Here is a 25,644-nt window from a genome sequence, read left to right as displayed (position 1 = left end):
TCTAAACCCCCCTTGGCACAACTTGAGGCCATTTCCTCTCGTCCTATCGCTGTTACTTGGGAGAAGAGACCAACACCCACCTCGCTACAACCTCCTTTCAGGGAGTTGTAGAGCGCGATGAGGTCTCCCCTCAGCCTCCTCTTCTCCAGGCTGAACACCCCCAGTTCCCTCAGCCGCTCCCCATCAGACTTGTGCTCCAGGCCCTTCACCAGCTTCGTTGCCCTCCTCTGGACACGCTCCAGCACCTCCATGTCCTTCTTGTGGTGAGGGGCCCAAAACTGAACACAGGATTCGAGGTGCGGCCTCACCAGTGCCGAGTGCAGGGGCACGATCACCTCCCTGCTCCTGCTGGCCACACTATTTCTGATACAGGCCAGGATGCCGTTGGCCCTCTTGGCCACCTGGGCACACTGCCGGCTCATGTTCAGCCGCTGCCGACCAGCACCCCCAGGTCCTTTTCCTCCGGGCACTTTCCAGCCGCTCTTCCCCAAGCCTGCAGCGTTGCCTGGGGTTGTTGTGGCCGAAGTGCAGGACCCGGCACTTGGCCTTGTTGAACCTCATACATTGGCCTGGGCCATCGATCCAGCCTGTCCAGGTCCCTCTGCAGAGCCTTCCCACCCTCCAGCAGATCAACACTCGCGCCCAGCTTGGTGTCATCTGCAAACTGACTGAGGGAGCACTCGATCCCCTCGTCCAGATCGTTGATAAAGATATTGAACAGGACCGGCCCCAGTACTGAGCCCTGGGGAACACCGCTCGTGACCGGCCGCCAACTGGATTTAACTCCGTTGACCACAACTCTCTGGGCTCGGCCGTCCAGCTAGTTTTTTACCCAGCGAAGAGTGGACCTGTCTGAGCCGTGAGCCGCCAGCTTCTCCAGGAGAATGCTGTGGGAGACAGTGTCAAAGGCCTTACTGAAGTCCAAGTAGACCACATCCACTGCCTTTCCCTCATCCACCAGGCGGGTCACCTGGTCATAGGAGATCAGGTTGGTCAAGCAGGACCTGCCTTCCATGAACCCGTGCTGGCCGGGCCTGATCCCCTGGTTGTCCCGGATATGGCTCGTGAGCGCCCTCAAAACCAACCGCTCCATGATCTTCGCCTGCTCCTCCACGTGGCAGCAGGAACAAAACCTTCCTGCCGGCCACCCTCCAGGCTTCTTCATGCTGTGTGCCACAGCTTGCACAGTGCCTTCGGGCCCGCAGTCAGCCTGAGCCCTTCCCCAAACCTTTGGAAAGGACACGGCCCCGAGTTCTCCACAAGTGTTTATTGTCCCGATACGTGGGAGGCAAAGGCACGGTGGGAGCCCCGGCGACCTGCGGCTGCGGTCAGAGGCTACACCCGATGGAGAAGCTGTAGGCACGAGGAGGTGTGGGGCACCGGGGTGGGAGCCGTGGGGGCCGGGGAGGAGGTAGCTTGTCGTGGTGCAGTAGTGCAGCAGCATGGCTGAAGTGTGCAAGTACCCGCCCGGGGCGGGGGAAGGCACCAGGCTTGGCACGAGCGCCGGGCAGCGAGGGCAGACCAGGGTCTCCTCCTCACACCAGGCATGGTGGCAGCGAGCCCCTTGCCCAGCTGAAATGGCGCTGGGAGAGGGGGCTTGTACCCTAAACACCCCCCTTCCAGGAGCGGGAGCGCACAGGGCTCAGCAGAAAAACGTTTCAGTGCGGCACGGGCCTGGCTGGGCAGGCACACCCTGCTCTGGAGATGCTGTCTGCTCACCAAACTGAGCGGAACGGGTGTTTTATTCTTTTTCTAACCCCTTTCTTGGCCAGAAAGGATCCCCTACGCTGACAGGGAGAGCCAGGCAGTGCGGATTCGTACCTTTGTAGTGCTGCTCCCCCTCCAGCTGTCCCAGCGCTGCCTGTACCTTTATTCCTGCCCGCATCCTTGCCCTCTCTGCCCAAAGCCTGGCTGCGGTGTGGGGGGGGTCACCGCCACCACAGAGGGGTTCAGCTGTCTGGAAAGGATTTCGTCTTGCCTGCCCGTGGCAGGGGGGCAAAGCAGCCAGGTCACCCCGCCTCGAACAGGAGCCTGACGCTCGGTGGCTCAGGCCCGTGCTCTCGCAGGAAGGCAGGACACAGGCAGGGAAGGGTGGGCAGCTCGCCCCGGGATGGGCAAGGTGCAGGCAGCACATGCCCAAGCCCCCAGCCAGCGCCTGGGCTCGTCCCTTTGGGGCAGAGATGAGGGACAGAGCCTGGAGGAAGGGGTTTGATTTTGGGGGGGTGTAGAAGGGGGCCAGGGCACAGGGAGGAACTCACTGCTCTACGTGGCTGAAGTCGTAACAGAAGTTTAAGTTGCTGGGGGGCTTTGGGATGGGAGGGGGAGTGTCGGGAATGCTGATGTTCTCCAGGTCCAGGAGCCGCAGCTTGAGCTCCATGGACAGCAGGACATCGAGGTCCGTCTGCGTTCGCTCGCTCGTCATCTCCTTGCCCAGGAGCACGTTCAGCCCATCCGTCCAGAGGCAGAACTGGGGAAGCAGAGCACGGGCGTCTCTGGCACCAGCCCTGGGCAGCTGGAGAGCCCACCTCTCCCCACCCTGTGGCTCCCACCCCAGGGAAGCCCAGGAGGGGGGGTTGGGGGGGGCACGCATGACTCCCTTCCCCGCCTGCTGTCCCCTGGCAAGGACATCTGGCCGCAGCGTGCCTCCCCAGCGCGTCCCTGGAGCTCACCTCGTACCGGTTGGGGGCAATGAAGTTGAGGCAGTATTCCTCCATGTCGTACACGATGGAGAAGGCCAGCTCCAGGACGTCCTGGGGGGACAGCACAGGGGGTAGCCAGCTTCACACCTGGACTTTTTCCAGCCCCGGCGGGGTTCAGAGCAGGAGCTGCCTCCCAGCCTCCTCCTCTGCGCCCCAGAAGACCCAAGAGATCTCCAGTCTCAAGCCACGTCAAAAACCTGCCACCATCTGTGAAACCACCCAACCTGCCACCATCTACCCACCACCAAAAACCATCAGCAGCTGGGGAGGGGAGCGTGCTGGGCCCCCTGCGCAAGGCGGGGTGGGAGGTGCTGACCTTGTTCTGCTTCCCGGAGCCCTTCTCCTTCGTGTGCGGACACTCCTTCCCCACAAGCAGCATCTTCATGTCCGCCACAGGAACTGGGGCAAGCGGAGGAGCTGTCAGTGCCCACTCTCCTCTCCTCTCCCCCAGGTCCCCGGCGCTCAGAGCCCAGCAGAGCCCGAGCGTGGGGGCTCACAGCCATCCGCAGCTCGGGGCGGGGGGGGGCTCAAGCCGCTCTGTGGCGCCCTTTGGAGAGCCAGCCCGCCCCAGCCTGAACTCCCACAGCTCCCAGTCCTGCGGTGCCAGCGGGCACTGGGCCAGGCAGAGGGGCAATTCCCACCTTAAAGCTTCCCCAGCACCTCACAGCTGGGGTGGGCAGCGGGCTCCCCTCCCTCCTCCCACCCTCTCTTTCTCCCCATCACCTACTTTTCTCTGGCAGGCTCTCGATGGGGGGAGAGTGCACCCCCTCCTCCACGTCCCCGTAGTGCAGCACCTTGTGGTTGGGTGACAGGCGGCAGTACCAGAGCTTGTCTGCAGCAGAAGGGTCGTCGGGAAATGCTCGGCCTCCCCCCGCTGAGGTCCCCTTCCCCGGGTGGGGAGCTGCCCCCCCAGCAGCACACCCCACTTGGTCCCACCCCGTGGGTTAGCCCACAGCAGCCGTTCCCAGAGCCACGCACGCTACTCTCCGCAGATTAATTGTGACTTCCCCGGTGGCAGGGGACGTGGGGACAAGCCCGGGACCCCAACCCCGGAGCAGAGGGCTGGCGCTCACCCTGCCTGCGGCGGCTGCTGATCTTGCGGAAGAGGGTGCCCTCGCAGAGGTGCAGCAGGCGCTGCTGTCGGATCAGCTCCAGCAGCTCCGGCTTCAGCCTCTCACGCAGCTCCCTGGGGCGAAAGCAGAAGAAGAAGAGCACGACCACTTCAACAGGCGCTCGCTGACCTCCCCCAGTCCCCCCGGCGTCCCCCTCCACCACCCCCCATCGCAGCTCCGGCTCCCTGCCCGCGGCCCACTCACAGCACGGGCACAGCCAGCGTCTCCTCCTGGTGTAGCCGCTCCGTCTGCCGCAACTTCAGGATCTCGCTGTAGTTCAGCGCGTTCACTCTGGTCTTGAATAGCTCCAGGGAGGTGGGCTTGAGGGACAGGGTCCTGGTGATCTGCTCCCGCACCACCTGCAGCACCTGCGGGGCCCAGGACGTCACCCCCAGTCTGGTGACGCTCCCCAGAGCCCCTGAATTTGTGGCCCCAGCTCCCGTCCAGGGCCCCAGCATCCCCTCGCACCTTGTCAAAGTCCTCCTGGGTAGCGCGCATCTCCTTCCAGGTCTTGTTCACCAGCTGGATGCAGATGCAGAAGAGCTCTTCAAAGAAATGATCCTGCCCGAAGAACATAGGGTAAAAGGCCTGAGCCGTCTCCGAGCCTGCGGTGAGAAGGACAGATGATGCCAGACTCCCCAGTTTTTCCAGGGGATTTCAGTACCCAGGAGAATCTGGACATTTCCCAGCCCCACCTCCCCTTCCCCTGCTGTCGGCCACACCAGAGCCTGGTGGCCCCACGTACGCAGCCCCCTGCCCTGGCAGCCTGTCCCCACTCCTGCCAGCCGGCAGGGAGAAAGACAAGCCGGGGCACACACGTACACGGCTCTCCAACGTGCAGGATCTCGCAGAGGATCAGGGTGAGCTGGATGCTGCTTCGAGCGAAGGGGCATTCGTGTTTGTCTTCCCGGCTGCTGTTCTCGAGGATGAACTGGAGGAGAGGGTCGTTGCCATGCGTTACGCGGGCTACAGACTCGGAGGGCGAGCTGTCCCCCCAGGTTAAGCCATCGCTAACAGAAGGAGTAAGCTCTCCCCAAAAAAACAACCCCGGCCCCCTCCTTCCCCTGCGGCAGTGCTGGAGCTGATCACAGGCACAGCAGGTCGGAGCGGGGTTAATGCTCTGCAGCCGCTGGCTGGTTTTGCCCAAATCGCCCCGGTTTGCTCAGACGTGAACAAGGCCTGGAAACCAAGCTGTGGGCAAAACACGGAAAATTATGGGGACCCTTCAGTGCCACCAGCCTCAAATGGCTGCTCCTACCCGCAGGGAAGACTCAGCTCCGTCTGAAAGAGGGCAACAGTAGGACACTGCCCAAAAGGGACTTCCTCGCTTGGGTTTGGCCAAGGACAGGTCACAAGGAAAGGAAAAGAAGGTGGAGATCCACCAGCGCTTCTCCGCCGGGGAGTTCTCCGGGAGAGAGCACGCACCCTGCTGTAGGCGTTGGGGGTGTGCCTGGAGAAATACACCATGTTGTCGAGGGCAAGGAGTCCCGGCGGGGCACGGCGGAGGTCCTCCGCTGGGTTGCTGTTGTTCTAGGAGGACAGAAAAAGATGCAATTCAGCAACGGCTGCTTTCTCCTCCGAGCAGCAGAGTCCTCCTGATGCAGCCATGGGGTTTGCCTTTTGAGTCCCGGCAGCTCCACAGCACTCGCTGTTTAGCGGTGCCAAGGGACGAGAAGGGAGGTACTGCCCGGTGGCCCATCAGGATCAACACGGACACCAGCCTGGAGCCATCAGAAGGTGCCGTCGAGGCCGGGTGGCGGAGCCAGCGTGGGGCTGGGGAGGGGATGCATGGGGGACTCACCATGAAGCCCAGCTTGCGGAACTCCTTGGCACACAGGGATCGCCGGCGCTCGGTGCTGAAGTTGCTGGCAGGCGCCTCGCTCTCCGACTCAAAGGCAGTTTGGCGCAGGGACTGGAGGAGCTCCCGCTGTTCCTGGAGGGAGAGCGGAGAGGAGGGGATGCCGGTGAGCTCCATGCACACAGGTTCTCCCAGGACAAACCCACCATGAAATCAAACGTGCTGAGTTCACCCAAAGGCGAATGTTCACCTGCCTCTACTTCCACAGGTGGAAGAGAGCAGGGCCAGACTCGCAAGGAGAGCGCTCCCAGACCTGTGAGTAGGGATCCATGGAGGTCCTCATGCGGCGCTCGCACAGGTTGAGGCTGATGGACTGCAGCACGTACAGGTAATGGGCCATCTCGTCCCCCAGCGGCTCGGAGCTGTGGATGATGTTCTACAGGAGACCGCAAGTGAGAAGGTTCCCCCAGGCTGCTGCTCCTGGTTCCTCCAAGCCCAGGGCAAAACAGCCAAAGCCCAGCAGGTCCTGCTGCTCGAAGGGGCGTTAGGAAGCGGGCAGCTCCCCTTGGGGTTGGGCAAGAGCAGGGTGCGCTGAACCGCAGGCAACCAGGGGTGCAACCCTGGGCACGTGGGTGCCAGCACGGCAGCACCCACAGGAGGCATCAAGGAAGGGGTGTGTAACGTGCAGGCAACCCAGCCAGGCAGAGTCACCAAAACCAGGGCTTGAGGAGACAGGGGCTGGGGAGGAAGGAGGGAGGGTGAAGCACGGAGCAGACCCTTGCACAACCCCAGCTCCTCACCTTGTGGATAAACTGCCTGATGTTCTTCTCCCTCAGGTAGTCCATCATGTCCTAGGAAGGGAAGAGGCTGTGAGACGTTCCCCAGCTCAGCGTACCACCATTTCCCAAAAAAAAGCCAGTGTTCCCTCTGCAGACCCGCTTCCCCGCTATGCCTGGCTTTGGGCCACAGGCAGGGTGGGGACAGAAAGGAACCAGCAGTCTCAGGAGCAACACTTGAGCAGGAGACCTGCCCCCAGCTTCCACTGCCCTGGTGGCCAGGACTAGCCCACCCCAATGGGGCTCAAACAGGTCCTGCCCCACCAGGCTGCCAGGACAGGTTGTGTCGGTCAAGGAGAAGAGGCAGAGTGAGGACACTGACTTGAAACATCTCCGGGCACCTCTCACAGCCCCACCATCCCAGAGAACACAAACACTACAGTGGAGGACCCAGCTGCCCAAGACCCCGTCCCAGGGGGGCTCGTGATGGCCCAGATGTGCCAGGCGCTGTGTCTGGGCCATCAAGGTCACTGTGCCACCACCAGCCATGATAATTCTCCTGTCATTTGAGATCTTGCTCTCCCCCAAAGCTACTCCAAGGGGTGTAAGAGAGCAGAGGCCTCTTGGCAGAGCATCTCCGTGACAGCGGCACTGTGGTGCTTGGATCTGCAATGCCCACCACCCTGCCGTCACCCAGTCCTGCCTACCGCCCGCGGGCAGAGAGCGGCCCCTTACCCGCCGCTCAGCGTCGGTCGCAGCCAGCAGCAGCGCAATGAGCAGGGCCATCGCCTTCAGCTGCAGCTGGGCATTTGTCCTGCAGAAGGAGGATGATGAGGATGGGGAGAGTCACCAGCTCGGAGGATGGTCTTGCCCTCCCCAAGGCAGAGCCCTCTCCCCCTTTCACTGCTGGACCTCACTGCGCGGAGCTGGGGGACCCAGAGAGGCCAGAGCCGTGAGTGAGCAGCTGCTGACAGCGGGACCGGGGGTGAGGTGGTCCCCACAACTGTCACCTCGAGCCCCCACGGATGGATCAGATATTGCTCCACACACACCCGTGGGTGCAGCATTTTGGAGCCGCAGGAAAACCCTGGGTGAGCAGCAGACTCCTGTCTGGCAGGAGCCCTGGGCAGAAGCCTCTCCATTTTCTAGAAAGAAAAGCCTCCAAACTGAAGAGATGCAGAGGTACGAGGCAGATGTGGGAGCAAAGAACCCACCTTAGCTGAGGGATTTAACAAACTCTGTTCAGTACAGCACCACCACCCCAAGTTGCAGAGAATATCCTAAATACTCCGGGGAAAGGGAAGGAAGAGCCAATGCCAGAAAAACAGCAGGTCCGCTAAAGAATTAAAATATCTGAATGAAACAGGCCATGAATGAAGGAATGGGACCCGGAAACGGGGTGGTTTCCAGGACAGTCCATCCCTCCCCCAGCAGCGGGGACAGGACACGCTGCCCATCCACAAGTTGTTTAGGAAAGGAAAATAACAACGTTGTGCCAGGGATAATCAGCAGCACCCAGAGAAATCCCCGCCATCGCCTCATCCCCACCGGCTTTGGGGTGGGGGCGAACGGTGCTCTGGCCTCTCCACTTACACCTGCAGGTGGGTGAGAAGACGATCCAATGTCACTTCTTTTTTGACTAGCTCAAAGAGGAGGCGGCTGGTGGGTACCATGTTCTCCAAGATAGACAAGGAGAGCTGCTGGACAGATGCATCCACCGCGTTGATATTGACGTAACTCACTATCTACGAGACACAAAACCATCCATTGACGGCGGGCTGAGTCTGGCTGACAAGAACAACAAGGAATCCCAAGGGCACAGGCTGTGGAACCTGCAGAAGGCGCTTACCTTCTTGATGAAGGCTGCGCTAAGAGTCTCCCAGGAAACAAAATCATGCTCCATCAGCTCCATGAAGGCCTTGAGGGTGTGAGCTAACATCTCCCCTGTACTGGAGGAACAGACGAGCAAACGCAGTGAGGCGGGTCCAGATACCCCACAGCCACCACCATAAGGCAGGAGTGCAGTTGCACGTTGGTGGGTAGGTTAGAAATAACCAGAGAAGCAGAGAGCAGCGAGCAGGAGAAGAAAGGAAAGAGAGGCTGTTGGGTAAGAAATCGGACTCTTGCTTAGTCATCCCAGGAAGTTGAGGCAGGGGAAGTTCAACAGTTTCTGGAAAGCTGCGTTACCACGGTACAAAGATCACTGCAGACAAGCCTTCAGGAAAGCCAAGCCACCCCAAATCCCTCCCCCTACTTCCAAGAAACACACACTGCACTGCCCGGTTTTGGGCTCCACGTCTCTGTGAGATAGGAGCTCAGAGGAGATGCACCATCACATCCTGAAAGAGTCAGGCAGGCACTAGTTTGGCAACTGGTGTTTTCTCGAGCTGCCTGCAGACCTCTCGCAGCTAAAACCTCATGGCATTATTCGGGGTGGGAGGAATGAGCACAGCAGCAGAGGCTACGATCATCATAGGAGGTTTCCTGGCAGCAAAAACCATCCTGGCTGCAGATGACCCAGCCAGCGAAGGGATGGGAGGTTAAAGTCTGGGCACATTCATGAGGAGTCAGGGGTCACAGACCCCTGGGGACCTTCCCTTAGCTGCCAGCGTGCGGGGACACAGCCACATATCTGCAGAAACAAGCACCCTGCTGCCAGCGCTGCCCTTTGTGCTGCAGCACAGGGATCAACAAGCCGGGAACATGAACCGAGTCCACTCCAACACCCGGCTTGGAGCTCACACAGCATTAGCAAGGGAGAAGAAAAGTCAAGAACTGCAAGGAAAGTCCTCTCCCAACACTCACTCATTCCCTTCTTCCACAATATAGAAGATTTGTTTCAAGCCATTCCTGTTGATGAACTCCTGAGCAAAGGTAACGTCTTGGGAGAGGCTCGCAAGCTTCTTCAGCGAGTCAGTCTTCACATCCGAGTTGTTGCTCTGGATCCCGCTGTACAACCTCTCTGCTTCTTGGTCCTACCAGGAAGGAAAGAATCAAGCCAAAGGGGCTCATCAAAAGACAGCGAGAAGCCTGGAGAAGGCTGGAAGAGCTTAAGCAAAAGTTTTGTAAGGAGGCTTAGGCTAGAGCAGCCCCGGTGAGGAGCTGGACCGAGAGACAGAGCCACCAGATCAAAGACCAGGAGGAGCTGAGGAAGGAGGCCAAGCTGGCATGACCCTAAGAACACTTGATGAGTTGGCCCACGCGTCCAAAGCATCTCAAGATGATCTAGTTTCTCTTCAAACTCCCCCAAGCTCTGCCGAGGGAGAATGAAGGTTGAGACAGGTCTGATGGGTCTGAGACACCGAGGGGAGCCGTCATGAGCCAGAAGTCGCCGAGCGAGGCAGCGGCAGAGGGCTTGGAGCACCGCATCGCCCCATCGCAGGGGGGACATCCCACCAGAGCACGTGGCGGAGAAGGAGACGGGGGGACAGAGGGATGTACCGGGGAAGTGGTCAGCCGTAAAATGCTCCCGTTCTTAATCTCCCCGCGGTTCTGTAAGGAGAAAAGAACGGGTGAGCTGGTGAGCACCGTGCCGGTGGGGCCGGGGAGGGGTGGGGGGGCGCATCTCACCGACTCGGTGATGTAGGTCTGACGCCCGTCTGCGTACTGCAGGGCATAGCGCTCGGCGTTGGGCAGGCTCCACCTGCGGTGACGGGCGGCCGGTCACAGCACCGTATAGCTAGTGCCGGTCGCTGCCGGGCCAGCGGCAGCCAGGTCACGGGCTGTCACGACCCGGTGGTGGGCGGCGGGTGCAGTACTCACGCATCGCAGACGTCCTTGAGCACTGAGGCGAGGGGCTTGGTCTGCAAGCGAGAGGGCGGCCATGAGCTGGGGTGGGGGGCCCGGCAGGGGGGGTTTGGGGGTGCCAGGCGGTACCTGTTGGAGCTCGATGAGCTGCGGGATGGCTCCCACCATCTGGATGGCGATCTTCACCACGTCCTTGGGCGGCGGCATGGCTCCCGCAGCAGCGCCGTCACCGCTTGGCACGGCTCCCCGCCCCGCCGCGCCGCAGTTCCGGGTCGCCGCTGCCGCCGCCGCTGCCTCCCCGCCTCCCGGAGGGCCCCTGCCGCCGGCCCCGAGGCCCTGCCGCCGCCGCTGGTCTCGATGGCGGTGCCGGACCCAGCCCTGAGCAGGCCCGGCCCAGCCCCCTCACCTGAGCTGACGCGGGTTCGGCGGGACCCACCTCCACGGCGAGGACGGGGCCTCCCGCCGGGAAAGGGCCCGGCCCCGCCAACGGATGAGGGGGACGGCCGGCACCCCGCTTTTCGGGGGCACCCGTCCCTCGGGGCTCAGCAGAGGGGAGGCACAGGCTGGGGCGGGCTGGGAAACTTTGGAAAGTTTTTTGTTTATTCACGTCAGAGAACACTGTACAAATATTACAGGCAATTTTCTTTCCTTGCAAAAAAAGTATAAAAATAATCTTTATATATGAATCAAAAGTTCATTTGCGACTGTAAATTTTTCTCTAGGTATCTTTTTCCGAAGGTTGTCTAACTGGTGGCAAACACGAACACTTGGAAGGAGGACGAGGGCCAGGCAGCACACGGAGAGCTCAAGCTACACCAAAGCCACGGAGCCTAGCTAACGCGCGCGCAGGGCCGAGGGCGTTCGGTCGGCTTCCACGCGAAGGAGGGAAGGTTCAGGGACCGGCTGCATGCGGGCGGGAGGTTCACCCCCCGGCGGGGTCCCACGTCACGGCTGTTTCGCCGGCAGCGCTGCCCGCTGCCAAACTAGAGAGCGTCCCGTTGTTCCTCCTGAATTCTTCACGCTTTTCCCAAAGAGGACGTCGGTGCTTCGGGGCTGCAGAGAGGAAGGGCTCTTCTGGAGGAGTCCCACGCAGAATAGGATGGCCCGAGGAGCCACCTCGGGGATGCAGCTCCCAAGCATATACACTTCTCGCCTCTGCGCGCTATAAGAATTGAAGACTTTACATCCTTGAAGACTTTACATCCCTTATTGCTGGCGCTCCAGCTGGTTGTGTGGTTCCCAGGCGGTGAGCAGCTAAGCGGAGAAGTTAAACATCAGCTGGTTACGTGGATGGCTGCAAGCTACCTCTCTGCAACAGCCAGCCGTGCTCCTGGCCAGGCCCTCTCTTCGGCAGTTTGCGGAGCAGGAAAGGCAGGACAGCTGCTACCACCGTGTCGGCAGGAAGATGTGCAAAACTGAAGACACTCAAATACAGGATCTGACCGAAAACCAAAGTTGGGGCTTGCAAAATACAACACAAATCCATCAGGGCGTTTTACTCCAACTAAAATGCACAGGGTCCAAGACTGCTACCACCTGATCATCGTAACGAACCCAACAGCCCACCTTCCATTACAAAGCAACGAAGAAAATCTTGCAGAAGAACGATGCAGAGAAAGCATCACGCTAGGTAGCGACCTGCCACAGGATCAGGAACTGGGGGCGTGGGTATGGACACCAGAGGAGCAAATTCAAATATACAGAAAGCCTGATCCTGAACAGATGCTAAGAGCGAAAAAGGGAGGAAAAAAAGCACTATTTTGACAACACCTACGTAACTTGTCACGGCAAAATACTACTGAACTGTTACTGCTTGGTCGCCTTTTAGACAGTTGAAGGCTCAAGTGCAATGGTTGGAGAAGACAGCTACTTGCAAATATGAGCAGGCTCTGATGTACCTGGAGTACCTTACAGGCACCAGCTGGAGCAGTCTTATCCTTTCAAACATATCTTCACTCAGGCAAAAACAAATAAAAATTTTTAAAAAACCATACTGGCACCTATTCTTTAGCCCTGTAGAAACAGCACAGCTGCTGTACAAGGAGCTGGAGCCCCTGGGCTCATGCATCAGCAGATTGGTGAACGCAGAACCAGCATTCCTGCCGATACACAAGCAGGGACAGACTCAGCTCCTGGGTCCTACTAGGAATGCTCAACTCCCGAGGCCCACTAGGAGGCACAGCTGGCTAAAAAAAGTGCTTTTTCTTGTAAAACATACTAGCTTGGTCTGGAGTCACTGGAAGAAATGGACACTTTGGTGCCATATTTTTTTTTTTCCTCGTTGTCATTCAGAAATATAACCACCCCAATCTGAACCGCTCACATTGAAAAATCTAGCTAACTACCTCCGGGCCTGTGAACTGACCACGATATTAGGGCTCCTTGTAGCAGCTGGTACCTAGGAGGTGCAAAGTGCCTCTAGGAGTGCAGGAAAAACCAAGGCATGCAGATTTGAGGAAGCTCGGAGAGGCACATGGGCAAACTCTACGGGTGAACTGGGAACACTCAAAACACAGACCCTTTGAAGTGAGGCCCAGGATCCTGTGGAGCGAGAGATGCGGCGGGGCGAGTTGCACGTGCAACAGAGGAAGAGGAAGAAGCTACGGGGAGGCTCCCGGCCTGCAAGTCCACATCTCTTGGTTCTGGGTCCATATGAGAACATCTCTGAATCGCTCACTCATCGAGCTCTACCACAAAAGGAATCCAAAAATAGACACTTTCCAAAGAGTAACAAAACGGTCTGTGTTTGCGAGGCTCACAGCCGCACTGAGAAGTCAGAGGTTGAGGACAGGCACGTCAAAGAGGTCACAGACGCCTTCGCTCTCATCCAGGTTGTAGATGTAGTCGTGATCTCCAGGTGGAGGGGAAAGGCGGAGCAAGGGAGCAAACACTGGGGAAAGAGAAGCCGACAGTTGGTTACAGAACTCGGCACTCCCACACCTAGCCAAGAGCTGCCAAGGGGCGCTGAGCTGCGGGGCCACGAGGAGGCCACCGCGCAGTAACAGTCTTTGAGCTTGCTTCAAATCAGCCTTGCGACATGGAAGAGACAGGCTCTTCTGATCCTCACACCTCCCTCAGGGACTGGCAGGACAGTGAGAACGGAGTCTGTGTCCGGAGCCCAGAAAAGATGAGGGCAAGCCTGCAGTCACAAGGCTGCCAGCTGGGTGAAGTCACACAAGACGGTCTTCCTCCCCTGGAAAGGCCACACCATGCGGGGGAGACTCAAAGACCCACCTTCAGATGACATCAGCTCTTCCAGCAGCTCGGAGTTCATACATTCTGGGGAAGAGACAAGCATGGTTAAGCAACACACTCTGCTTTCCTGGTCTGCTCCCGTGCAGTATCCCACCCTTACCAGCCTCTTCTGGCCCTCACCCTTGTTATCCCTTCCCTGGCTAAGGCACAGCGTGTGCAGCAGGCGTTGGCGAAAGGGGCTTGGGCCTCCTGCCACAAGCGAAGGGAAATGGGTGTCAGACAATTCAAGCTGCATCAAAAAATTCTGCGGGAGGTTTCTGCCTGCCTTAGCTCCACCTTACGCCAGTCTCCTTCACATGACGGGCTGTGCCTTACCCCTGCACCGGCACGCTAGCTGGTGCCCCGAACTCCTCCAAAGGAAACTCTTCAACAGGCACCAGAAATTGAGCTGGTAAAGCCTGACGTATTCACAGTCCTCAATTACCCAGCAACTTTGCTAAGGGGACGAAAATTAAAAGCCAAATGAGCTGTTCCAGGAGCAGCAGAACTAATGAACTTCCAGTTTCCTCCAGATTTGTGTCCTCTGTCCTGCTAATTTGCTCCCCTTGCCCCACGGCTATGCGCTGGCTAATCCAGCCATAAGCCCTGGCAGATTCGCCGGCTGCCCGCTGCCAAACAGAATGAGCATCTGAGCTCTGCATATCCTTCCCGACTGGGCCATTAATTGCTCTCCCCTCTACCGCCAACACAAAACTGTAAAAAAATTAATTCTCTCTGAAATGTCATTCCTTCCTCCAACGTTGTTACTCTTGGCTAGTAGGCTCACAAGGCACTTGAAGGGTAGACAGACAAGCACGCAGACAAAGCACGTGCAAGTCAATCTCTTTTCTTTAAGAAGCTGAGCACCTGAAAACAACTTTCTGAATACCACTTTACCAAGTTAAGATAATGAATATCTAACTCAGTCTACTGGGTTAACAAGATACTACCTGCGCTTGAAACAGGCTTTCACAAAAGAAACTCAGATGAGCCCATTTTCAAGACGCTTATCCACAGCAGGCTATTTCCTAGAGGACAGGAACATACCTGTCTAATTCAGCGCCATGAGATGCGGATTTCAACACCAAGTGACTAGCCAGGACTAATACCAGCTTCAATAAATAGCAATTAAATGCAGAACCTGCATTCTTAGATCAGGGCTTGTAATATAGCAGGGTGTGTGTATGTGTGTTGCAATTCAGTTTTTTTCCAGGATACGAGTTTAAAACAAGCAGTTATTAAGCACCCATTTAAATGAGAGAGAAAACCACGCAGAAAAAGTAATTCCAATACAAAACACTAAGGAAGGACTCCAGGCTCTGGCAGCTTAAACTGCATAGCCTTAAAGCAGCAGCCAGTGCCAGGGCAACATTACTGGGGTCACACAGGGATGAAAGCACGGAGCATGCTGCAAGGCCCATTTCTCCAAGCTCTGTAGTGTTGCTTTTTTCCAGTCCTGAGCTTTGCCTCCGTAGCTGTCGACTGTTTCGACCTTCACTCCTGGATCTCTACCTTTCCCCTCCAAATTGGGAAGAATACTCCATAAAACAACATACATTACCATAGACAGCAAACATCTCCTTTTTAATAGCGTCCACATAGTCCGCGTAGTTAGTTTGGGTTAAGCTAGATCTTCTACACAGGCTGGGGCCTTGCAGCAGTTTATGTTTCACATCACGAAGTCAAATTTCCTCTTCAGCTGCATTCAGTCATTACCAAGACTTTACCCACTGTCTGCAGCAGCGGGTGCTGAGCACGGAGGAAGGGGTTCTCCGGACGGACTGCGGAGCCCAGGGCTCCCAGCACACAGATCAGATGGGTGCGCACGTGCATTTGCGACTGTGGGGTTTTTACACAAAGACAGCACTTTCACAAAGCACCCGCTAGAGCACAGAACTAGGGGCTGCTGTTGTACATATCCTGTCACCACCACCAAAGCGCTTGTGTGTACTCGGCTCTGCCTAGCTGCGGGGCTAGAAAGTATTACACCAGCATTGAAGGGAAATAAATGTGCAGATAAAAAGAGTTTCCCCGCTTATGCTTATGTTAGACCAAATTCCTTCACCTCTCCTGCCCTTAGCCCAGAGTCCGTCCCACCATTAGGCAGCAACACCCAGACATTCCTTGGGCAGAGGCAGAACTCCTAACACAAATAACAGCATTCCCTCCCCTACTGCTCCAAAATTACTAGCACCACCAAAACCACTGAGGGATTATTTCGAAGAGAGAAGACTATCTATCTCCCTAGATTATTTGCTTGGATTAGCCTCGGGCAGGCTACAGCTTAAACAAGACTAACAGGGATTTTTCTTGTGTGCAGACAAGTTGGAGAAGGAGCGTGGGAAGCCAGAGCACAGATTAGCATGGGGAAGGGAAAGCCCTCATCTACACACTGTAGGGCAAACTAAGAGGTTGCTGGCAACATGAAGACAGAAAAATATATACAAAACCCAGTAATTTTAAGAGTGCCTAACTATAAGTAGAGAGCCAGCAGCCACCAACGACCACAAGCACCTCACAAAACCACATCCCCAAAATAATCCGAAAGGGAAAGAACAAAACAAACTGTGCCACTTCTGTGGGTAGATGGGCACAGAACAAAGCCGTGGTCAGGGAGTGAACATACCTCTCGTTGGATCAAACATCTCTGACAGCTCTTTGGGAAGTTCCAGTACTGCAAATACAACAAACCAAATGGTTTGCATCGTTACATGAAGAGTCTGAAATGCTTTACAGCATAATCACCTACTGTCCTACAGTACTCCTTACACACCCAAATCATCCTACGCCATCCAGAAATTCTGCTCCCACACCCCATGTCACATAGTTCAGCTGAAATGATAAGCAATAAAATACTTAAGCTCGACTACTTTAAAATAGATCTGTAGGAGCCCCGGGACATGAACATGTTATCACAGTCAGCAGCTCTAGAGTAATTGCCTGTATGTAAACCTCACGTGGCGCCAGCTTCCGTACACCGCCTCGATTTATCTTGCGTAGGAGGAGGGCATGCCTTTAGAGAGTGAGCACAGGCCCACCCATGGTAAGCTATGTGCACACCAAAGGCCTAATTCCACAATCAAAACTACTCCAAGACGAAGACGGATAGTTCATGCTTCTCTCGGACGTGCTAGCAGCAGAAGCGTGAAAAAAGCACTGCGTGAGCTACATTTGAGTAAGATTTCCTCTTCTAGCCATAACTCTCTAACCTAGAGTGCTTCTGCAGTGAAGGTAGGCTTCAAAACATTAAAGCAGTGTGTCTTACCCAGAGGATGTTTTTCTCTCCTTGGGCCAGCCTGCCATTTCCTGGCATAAAGCTCAAATGTCCCTTTTTTAAAGCCCATTTTACCTTACCACATCAAGGAGCTCCCCAAATATATACTGCGAGATCATTAAGACCACGAGATCACTAAAGATAGATGAAGTATTCCTGAGTAAAGGAGGAAAACAGACACAAGAGCTCTCCTAGTAAAGGAAAACTCCCCATGAGTTACAAAGGTGCTCTCAGTGATGGCTGGAAATTCTATAGCTTCATGGAGTCTCAAAAATTGGAGGGACTGAAAGGGAATAATCCTACCAGGGAATAATCCTACCTATAACAGCAGAGACGTGTGTCACGCGAGTGTCCCTTGCAGGTTTTCTAGCACTGGTGTCACAGAAAGCATCAGGACACTAGACATGACACAGTCACCTTCTCACCAGGTTCCCCAGCACCCTCTCAGGGAAACGCTCATCCCTTGCAGAGCCTGGCTGACGGCAAAGGCAGAACGGAGTTCAGCTCCTTCCTCCAGGGCCAGCAGCCTTTCCCTCGCTCCAAGCAGCATGCTTTTGGAGCAACGCAGGAAACGAGGGCGCATACTCACTTCCTGTGGGATCAGGCTTGATCGGCTCGAAGGAGGTAGAGGGGCTGGGGAGGACGGAGCTGCTGTCCAGCGAGGCAGAGGACTGCAGCGGCTGGGTATCTAACCCGTCCGGCTGGCCGGCCGACGCGGACGCGTTGCTGAGGGGGTCGAAGTCGCCGCTGCTCTTGGACTCTGCCGCTGAGACACCGCATTCTGGAAAGAGCCGCAGACACACACAGGGATGTCGTCTCCCACCAGCCCCAAAGCAAGCGGCTGCAGCACAGACTCAACCCTCAACTGGCAATGCTGGCCAAGCACAGACAGCTGCATAGGAAGATGGCTTCTTGCTTTCACCCAATAAAAACTCCCAGGTCCTGCTGCAGCTCTGCTGGAGAGCAGTCTTGGTGGTACCAGGCTGCACGTGAGCCAAGAACATGCTCTCACAGCAATTAACACAAGCCAGGTAGTAAGCTACACCAGGAGAATCACGGCCAGCACATTGAGGGAAGTTACTATCCTCCTGCTTGGGGCTGAGGCTGCACTTGGAATACTGTGTCCAGCTTTGGCCATCCTCCAGTTCAAGAAAGATGTGGAGAAGATCCAGCTGAGGGCTACCAAGTTGGCCAGGGGTCTAGGGCACATGGTCTACAAGGAGGGGTGGAGGGAGCTGGGCTTGTTCAGTCAGGCAAAGAGAAGTCTAAGGGCAATCTAACAGCCGCTTGCAGCTACCTGAAAGGCAGTTACAAAAATCAAGAACTTCTCAGTGGTGCCAGACGATGTAACATGCACAACAGGCATCAGATGCAGCTCAAAGGATCCAGACATCAGGAAAAAGAAATTCACTGAGAGGGTGCTGCAGTGCTGGAAGAGCTCACCAAGGAAGCTGGGGATCTCCACCACTGGAGGCTTTCAAAATTTGGGTGGACAACGCCACAACCAACCTAATCTAGTATTTTTGGCAGTCTTTTTTCAAACTGAAAGTTGAGCTTGAGCCTCGAAGACCCTTTTACAAACTTCTGCTAATCAACATATCTGCATGATCGGTCTCTCCCCCACCGCTGCTCCTACAGGCTGGCACCACCCCCTCAAGCCAATGTCTTATTTCCATTAACGCAGCCAGTCCCACTAATCAGGACAAAAGAAAAGGCTCACGGCAGCAAAGGCAGAGGTGCCCCCTTTGCCAGGAGCTGACAATGCTGCACGACCCGCAGTGCCAGCCCCAGCCAGGCCAAGGAACGCACTCTCCTTTCTCGGCCACCATCCCGTTTCTGCTCCCGTAACCGCCCCCTCACCTGTGCTTGCGGCTTTCTGCGCGGCAGGGCTATGGTCCTGAGTGCTGGTAGGTGTCGGAGTGGAGGGCTGGGTGCTGCTGGGAACGGATGCCTCCTGGAAGTGGGCGAGCGGTGGTATCTGCGGTTTCGAGGGTGCAACTGCCTGGCACTGAATGAGGTCTTCAGGGGGAGGGACAGGTAGTACGACAGGAGGAGAGCTCCAAGCATCTTTGTTTACTAAGAGAACATCAATGGGACCACTTGTGCTCTTCAGGTGGATCTGATATTTCTTCTGCCCATTTAGGCCCTGGGAAAAGTCAAAAGCAAAACACAACCATATATTAAAGGCCCTTTTCAAACAGAACACAGATTTCCCAGAGGCAAGACATGCTGTCCAGACAGTTCAGCATAGAATCATAGAATCGTTAAGGTTGGAAAAGACCTCTAAGATCATCGTGCCCAACCGTCAACCCAACACCACCATGCCCACTACACCATGTCCCTAAGCGCCTCATCTACACATCTTTTAAATACCTCCAGGGATGGTGACTCCACCACTTCCCTGGGCAGCCTGTTCCAAGGCCTGACCACTCTTTCAGTAAAGAGATTTTTCCTAATGTCCAACCTAAACCTCCCTTGGCGCAACTTGAGGCCATTTCCTCTCGTCCTATCGCTTATTACTTGGCAGAAGAGACCAACCCCCACCTGGCTACAACCTCCTTTCAGGTAGTTGTAGAGCGCAATAAGGTCTCCCCTCAGCCTCCTCTTCTCCAGACTAAACAATCCCAGTTCCCTCAGCCGCTCCTCATCAGACTTGTGCTCCAGCATGGTTCCACACACAATTCCCCTGACTCCCAGGACTATCCTCTCCCTGCTGCTCCTGCAATTACTCACGTACTTCCAAACAACAGACTTTCCTGGCAGTTATTTAATATCTGGAGCCTCCCTTGGGTTGCCGGTTCCTCTGACTCCATCAAAGCCCTGACTGCCAACTCCCAGCCTGGTCAATCCAGCAACAACCCCCGCCCCGACACACACACACAGACACTCCCGCTCTCTGCCCAGCATCGACCACTCACCTCAGGGATGGGAACCTCCAAACGCGTGCCTGATGGGGCTCGAATCGCAAGGAGGGTGTCTCCTGTGAAAACAGACTGGTCAGCGCTCAGTGGGCACGAACTGTCCTCACGATAATTAAGCACTGACAAAGAGCCTCTCCTCAAAGCCCCCTATCTCCTGCGCTCCCTTCCCTGGAGGATTGCCATTTACACCCACCTAAGCTGCTAAGCATACCCCACAGCTCCCAGTGTGCCAACTGCCCAGGGCACAAAGAACCTGTGAAGTTTCTCCCAAAGCAACCCCGAAGTTTCTTAGCAGCATCCTTAACAGGACTAACCTTTCTTTCCCTCAGAAGGGCTGGCTTAAATTGACTCTTAAGAACATCTGAATCCTAAGGGAAGGATCCTTCATCCTGTTGTCACAAGCTTTTAGATGTGAATTATAAACAAAAGAGCGCACAACTCAAAGAGCTGCACTGCCAGCGGAGAGACGGTGTCGAACTAGGCTCAGGAGCCAGGCTGCCAACAGCATGGCAGCCTCATGCTGCAGCACCAATACCCGAAACCAACACTCCCCAGTCTCTGCCGGCCAGAGAGCTGGCTGGTGTTAGTTGTGTTGGGGCCTGCACAGAGCCCAGCACACGCGGGGCTGGCAGCCAGGCTGACAGCATCTTTCCTTTTCAAGTTCTGCAGCTCCTTAAGACCCGTGCCCCTAATAACACAACAGTCTCAGGCGAGCAGCTTCCACTCCATATCCGGGTTTAGAGAAGCGTGAACAGAGAAATACCAGTGCTGTGAACATCAGACGTATTCAGACTGAGCAGTTAGCAGCTTTCACTTTGAATGTTTAAGCTTTAGTGTGGTTAGTGTTCGCACTTCACCGGTATTCTGCATTAAGCTTCACTTGATAATTAACACAGAAGATCCCCAGAGCGATGAGAGAGAGTGGACAGCAGAAGAGCACATCCTTTAATTTTAGGCAGGCAAATAAAGGTCAGATCAGCAAAAGGTACAGGGATTAAAAATACCACAGGATTTGTCAATAAGATGAGATTCCTTTAACAAATTGCACTTAAGAAAATTATTGTTAAAAGACATTAAAAGTGCATAATAAAGCTCAAAGACACAAGCTCAAGCTTTAAGACCTCTTAGTTTCAACAATACAGGCGCTGCATTTCTATCTCCCTTGATGGCTACGTCCCAAATACTTTTACAAAACAGCGTACAGTGTGTTTCCACTTCCTTTTTGATTCTGCAAGTGCAAAATGCATCACAGCAACAGATGGGAAAATTATGTTTCCCAGTCACTGAAAGCTAACACACACTCACTTTTTTTTTTTTAATTAATCCAAATAATGAATCCATATTTGACAAGAGTCCAAACATGGAAATCTTCAAGCCCTAACTCACTTTGAGAAAGCAAATTCAATAGCAGTCAATCAGAAAAAAAAAAAAACAGGAGCTGAAATTCAGCCTGCACCACAGTTCAAGAACACAAGGGGTCCAACAAAGAACCTCTGCGAGGCTCAGACACTTCAGAGAGGAAAAAAAAAAACTATGTAAGGCATATTCATACAGCAAAACTGGGCAGACACTGAACAGACAATGGAAAAGCGTGGATCAAGTCTCTGTTCTGGGAGGAATTCAGGTCTGCCCTCAGCAAGATCTAATCTTCTCTACACATTTTGGTGAGGCCTGACTTCAGACACAAACTGGTTTACAAAAAACAGGTGCAATAAAATGCAAAACACTCAATCAACCAAGCAATAAGCTGTCTGCTCGTCTCCAGTAAACTCTTCCAGACTGTTACGAGTCATCTGGCCCCAAGCACTACCAAACTGAAAACACAATCCCTGCCCCCAAAAAGTGCTAGCTTAAATCAGAAGAAATAGTAAAGCAAAGGGGGTGGTGATGCATAAGTTACCAGCAGGAACTCGAGCAGTATAAAGCCTGGTGAACACAGAAAGCACACAAAGGCAAAGACGAAAAACAGAAGAGCTGATGAAGTGTAGGGGGAGAAGATCACTTGGAAGAGACAAGGAAGGAGTTAGACAAGGGCGAGATTACGCGTGGCTGGGGGTGGTCAGAAGTAGCTTCAATCTCTGCTGCAAGGAAGCAGATGCAGGTTGCACGGGGTGAGGAGAGGTCAGGTGTCCACTGAAGCAGAAAGGAGATGCGACTCCACACCACTACAGCTGAGAACAGTTTATGTACTGCAGGCTGCTGTACTGCACGCTGGCCACCGGGGATTTTTTTTTTTTTTTGGTCCTACAGCTATCATTAAAATTGGCAATAGAGAAGAAACAGAGACTGCTGTGGGTTTTCTTCACGTTTGCCCCACAGAGACAGAAGACATGGCTTTCTCTACAGGCACCTCACAGCTCTAGGAAGGCAGTACACAAGGGAGTGAGGTCACAGCAAGCAGCATATTCCCTTCTGTCCTGCTCTCCACTACCTCCTCCTTGCATCCCTGTTGGTAGAGGGCATGATGCAGCTGGGGGAACACTTTTTATGCTATTTTCTTGCTTACACCCAGATTTCTACCATGCAATAACATTTGCTTCCCATTATTAGAACACTGTCCACCCAAGCCCTTAAAATCAAGGGCTTGTAACATAACACCGCCCACACATAGTGACACCCAGCAAAAAAGACTTCCTGAGGAACGGCAGCTATGTTCCTTTAAACACAAGCAAAAGAAACCGCCTGTCCCCTCTGATGGTGACAAAAAAGCTACAACTCAGTGGTACACAAACCCAGGATGGTGTCAGAGCTCACACGACATTTAACTTGATGCTGTTGGGCAGCCCATGGTCCGCTGCCTCCTCTTTCCTGGAGAAAGGAGAGCAGCTGCGACAGAGTGATAGGACTGCAGCGTTACATCTTTACGATGGAGCACCATTTCCTCACCTGTGAAGCACTTGCAGATATCTTCATGGGTCACATACGCTAATGTTTCCGAGGTTAAGGAGAAAAGCTGCAGCTTCCTGCGCAGACGGAGAACTCAGAGGGCACCTGGCGTTTCCTTCCTGAGCACAAGGAACGCCATCCCCAGAAGGCTCTCCACGCCACACTCTGAAGTGGTCTGCAGGCGAGGTCTGCAAGCTACGTACTCGTCAGAGCTGACACCCTAAGATAGGCAAAGCCACAAGAGCAGCTCTACGCTCGAGAAAGCGGCACCTGTGGCTCGGAGAGAAGCACTTTTCTCATCACGGTAAACATTACAGTGGTTTTTACTTCAAAAAGCCAGATGAGAAGCTGTGCACTGCAGAGAAAGCTGGTTCCCAGGCTGGACAGAGTTGCCCTAATTTCAAAGGCAGGCACTGCCTCTTGACCCTCTCAGTGCAGATCCCTCAGGTCTCTGCTTTCCAGCCCAGCAAGTGAACACAGAGACAGAGTAATCAGTTCACACAAAGGATATCGACTGTTCTGCACGTCTTCTGTAACGTTTTTGATGCTCTGCTGAACCCACATCTTCTGCTGCTCCAGCTCCTGTTCCCGCTGCTCCAGGTCCTCTATGTCTGCCTTCAGCTCGATAAGTTTGTGAGCTATTTCACGTGTGTTGCAGCCAGGACCCACGCCTCTGCGCAAAGTAAAAAGGAATGATGTGCATCAGCCTCTGGAGGCACCCAGACCAGCCCCAACCTTGCAGAGAGGTTGCTACCTCCCTTACTGCCACCCATCATACGTCAAGGCCAGATCGCCCATAAAGCTTCATCTGTACCCGCTCTAGATCCCCACCTTCCCGCACAGCAACGTTTGGTACATCTGCCTACATCCCACAGACTGGAAGGGCTCTCCCCCATCTCCAGTGCTGTGACAGGCATCTTTTCTAGCCCAAGACACTGCAGATACTTAGTACCAAAACGACAGCTCCGCTGTAAAAAAGACACGCCATACGTGCTTCAGCTTTCCTCATTACTACCGTCAGCATAGCCCAGCTGGGGGAAGTACAAGCATGCGCAGACCACCGAGGAACCTTGCTCTGAGCGGGGCATTTTACACGCACTGTCACTTAGACAACAGCCCCACGAAGCCCTGCTTGCCTGAAGAGGAAAAAGGCACCTATACGACAGGATCTGGGACCAGAAGGGACCTGTGAACGATTTAGAGCTTCTCTGTCACTCACTTCCACTGGATACTGTTCTTGGATTTCTTCTCGATCAACCCGATGCCTTCCAGGACATTCGTGATATCGTAAATCCGTCGCTTCTGTCGTACAGCCAAAGTATCCGCAGCCTGCAAAAAGGTTAGACGCTTAACTCCAAACTCTCAGTCATGTTTCACTCCTTCCTGCCTGTCACATTAACTCCTGGCCAAGCACTCTGCCTGCCATCTCATACCTCTGTGCCAGCACCTCAAATTACAGAGCCATGTTCTCAATGTCATTAGGACCATGAGAAGAAGCCGCTGCCCCTTCGTTCCTCTTCCTACCCAGCAACCTCCCCACTAAGCACAAACCAAATTCCAGCCATCTGGCTCGCAGTGGGTCTGAAAATCACCATTCCTCAGCAGGAAAGCAGTGCTAGAAGACACTAGCCTGGCAGCCTAAAAATTCAGTACTCCTTCAGGGTAAAAGAGATGGGATGGGAAGAGGAACGCAGAGAGCCGTCTGTGCGACTGACAACAGTTTAGCGAAGTCGACACTCAAAAGGTCTTTTCTAAATCTGATGTGATGCGGCTCGATAGAGAATCGACGCCTTTTCAAGAGGCAGATTCCTCTGTTTGAAAGGCACGACGCTGGGAGGAGAGTGAGCACGGCTGTAAGGGAGGAGCTCCTCAGCAGCCCCAGGACTTCCCTGCCTCGCTCAGAGGATTCTCCTCCCCTCAGGTTTCGGGACACACCGGACGGCACCGATACACCCCCTTCCACTACCGCATGGCCAGCTAGCGCCAGCAAGAGTTTAACGGGTGCGGCCCCGGCATAGCCAGGACCAACAACGCCAGGGGCACCGCGTACAGAGCGGGTCAGCACAGGAATGATGTTCCCTCTCGCCTGCCAGAAACGGACCAGGACTTTGGAGTCCCTACGCTGCACAACCCTTCAAATCAACGAATCTACTTAACAGACATTTTAAGCAGAAAAATATTGCCCTGATCCAAAGGAACAATTTGGCAGAGGAGAGGACGGAAGCCTACAGCCAGGAGACTCCTCCAGCCCTTCCGTCTTCAGGGCATTTGTCTGCGGCCTGTGAAGGGTCAGAGCGCGCTCGCACGCGTACCCACGTAAGAGGTATTTGTGGAAACCACAGCGAAGGAACTTCACCTATAGAAAAGGCCTAGATTTAGGTACCATACGCGCCACAAAGACAGAGTTACTTCCTCTAGCTGAGGATCTTAAAAATGCAGAAGCAAGGCACGTTCACAGGGCACTTCTCCACAGCCTAAAGGCATCAGGGACAACCTTTGGCAGAGCTGAATCTGACCACGCTCCCCTTCCTGCTGTATGCCAGGGGGGCAAAGCGCCGCAGGGAGGAACAGTCTCTCCGCTTCTATAGGTCTTGGAGGCTTTATCGGGCTGGGTCGCTGTGGTGCCGGTGATCAAGCAGCACCGTGGTGCGGGGCAAGGAACAAGAGAACAAGAAGAGGACAAGACGGCCAAACGGGGCTCCAGGTGAGGCACGCAAACGCCTGCAACGTCCCTCTTTGCTGGGGACAGCAGAGCGGCAGGGTGGGGAGATCCGCTCGGCGGGAAGCGGCGGGAGGGCACACGAGGGCGGCAGGTGCGGGGCCCCCTCCGCAGGCCCCTGGCGCGGCCGGCAGCCCTGCCGCACCCCCGGGGACCCCGCTTTCCCTGCACCGGGCGCTGCCATGCCCCGGCTCCCCCCACCAAAACCTGCTTCGGCCCCCGGAGGGCCGGGCCCGCAGGAGCTCCGCTCCCCCCGCAGACGGGCCGCGGGCCCTCACCCCCCGCCGGCAGCCCCCGCACCAGCTTGAGGTCGAGCACGCCGTCCTTGGCCTCCTGCAGCAGCGACACGAACTTGGTGGTCAGCAGCCCCAGGCTCTTCTCGTGCCGGCTCGGCGCCCCCGCAGCCCCGCTCCCACCCCCGGGGGGCTGCGGCCCGCACTCCGCCATCTGCCCGCCGCCGCCGCCGGCTCCGGCCCCG

At 55.4% G+C, this 25,644-nt stretch overlaps 2 protein-coding genes across 8 annotated transcripts; both read right to left on the bottom strand.

Annotated features, from left to right (window-relative positions):
* Window positions 1-1,252: 1,252 nt before the first annotated feature.
* Window positions 1,253-10,511, bottom strand: ELMO3 (engulfment and cell motility 3). Of its 4 annotated transcripts, XM_075160845.1 has the most exons (20): window positions 10,262-10,511; window positions 10,148-10,188; window positions 9,956-10,028; window positions 9,827-9,877; window positions 9,191-9,360; window positions 8,235-8,334; window positions 7,979-8,130; window positions 7,121-7,199; window positions 6,410-6,460; window positions 5,923-6,045; window positions 5,613-5,744; window positions 5,237-5,341; window positions 4,634-4,742; window positions 4,280-4,416; window positions 4,016-4,179; window positions 3,773-3,885; window positions 3,427-3,531; window positions 3,016-3,098; window positions 2,670-2,750; window positions 1,253-2,467 (listed from the first exon to the last, which is right to left on the bottom strand). In XM_075160845.1, exons 1-20 carry the CDS (start codon window positions 10,337-10,339, stop codon window positions 2,255-2,257), a joined length of 2,160 nt encoding a protein of 719 aa, XP_075016946.1. In that variant the 5' UTR covers window positions 10,340-10,511; the 3' UTR covers window positions 1,253-2,254. The 4 variants fall into 4 exon arrangements, with proteins under 4 accessions (XP_075016946.1, XP_075016947.1, XP_075016948.1 ...); XM_075160846.1 differs by lacking the exons at window positions 7,121-7,199; window positions 8,235-8,334; window positions 9,191-9,360; ... (2 more) ...; window positions 10,148-10,188; window positions 10,262-10,511 and having other exon boundaries at window positions 7,979-8,063; XM_075160847.1 differs by lacking the exons at window positions 7,121-7,199; window positions 7,979-8,130; window positions 8,235-8,334; ... (3 more) ...; window positions 10,148-10,188; window positions 10,262-10,511 and having other exon boundaries at window positions 5,923-6,031; window positions 6,410-6,435.
* A 200-nt stretch (window positions 10,512-10,711) lies between these two features.
* E2F4 (E2F transcription factor 4) lies at window positions 10,712-25,642 on the bottom strand. Of its 4 annotated transcripts, none has more exons than XM_075160858.1 (10): window positions 25,467-25,642; window positions 23,667-23,776; window positions 22,959-23,120; window positions 22,448-22,491; window positions 19,559-19,620; window positions 18,501-18,786; window positions 17,230-17,421; window positions 15,993-16,040; window positions 13,367-13,411; window positions 10,712-13,022 (listed from the first exon to the last, which is right to left on the bottom strand). In XM_075160858.1, the coding sequence occupies exons 1-10, from the start codon at window positions 25,611-25,613 to the stop codon at window positions 12,907-12,909; spliced, it is 1,212 nt and encodes a 403-aa protein (XP_075016959.1). In that variant the 5' UTR covers window positions 25,614-25,642; the 3' UTR covers window positions 10,712-12,906. The 4 variants fall into 4 exon arrangements, 1 of the variants encoding a protein (XP_075016959.1); XR_012675327.1 differs by lacking the exon at window positions 10,712-13,022 and adding an exon at window positions 14,928-15,205; XR_012675329.1 differs by lacking the exon at window positions 10,712-13,022 and adding an exon at window positions 16,960-17,116 and having other exon boundaries at window positions 13,385-13,411.
* Between the last annotated feature and the right edge of the window lie 2 nt (window positions 25,643-25,644).

Source organism: Calonectris borealis, chromosome 12 (assembly GCF_964195595.1).
Source record: "Calonectris borealis chromosome 12, bCalBor7.hap1.2, whole genome shotgun sequence".
NCBI lineage: Eukaryota > Metazoa > Chordata > Aves > Procellariiformes > Procellariidae > Calonectris > Calonectris borealis.
The sequence above is the reverse complement of the archived record's forward strand: the minus strand, read 5'-3'. Positions and strand labels throughout refer to the sequence as shown.

Bases quoted from the DNA above. Each gene is read 5' to 3' on its own strand.
- E2F4 (XM_075160858.1), bottom strand. From the start codon at position 25,613: ATGGCGGAGTGCGGGCCGCAGCCCCCCGGGGGTGGGAGCGGGGCTGCG. The intron at 23,121-23,666 runs GTGAGTGACAGA...TACTTTGCGCAG, and splicing joins AAGAACAGTATCCAGTGGAA to AGGCGTGGGTCCTGGCTGCA. The intron at 19,621-22,447 runs GTGAGGAAATGG...CTGTTTTCACAG, and splicing joins TATCTGCAAGTGCTTCACAG to GAGACACCCTCCTTGCGATT.
- ELMO3 (XM_075160845.1), bottom strand. From the start codon at position 10,339: ATGCCGCCGCCCAAGGACGTGGTGAAGATCGCCATCCAGATGGTGGGA. The intron at 5,342-5,612 runs GTGAGTCCCCCA...CTGTCCTCCTAG, and splicing joins TCCGCAAGCTGGGCTTCATG to AACAACAGCAACCCAGCGGA. The intron at 3,886-4,015 runs GTGAGTGGGCCG...CTTTCGCCCCAG, and splicing joins ACGCTGGCTGTGCCCGTGCT to GGAGCTGCGTGAGAGGCTGA.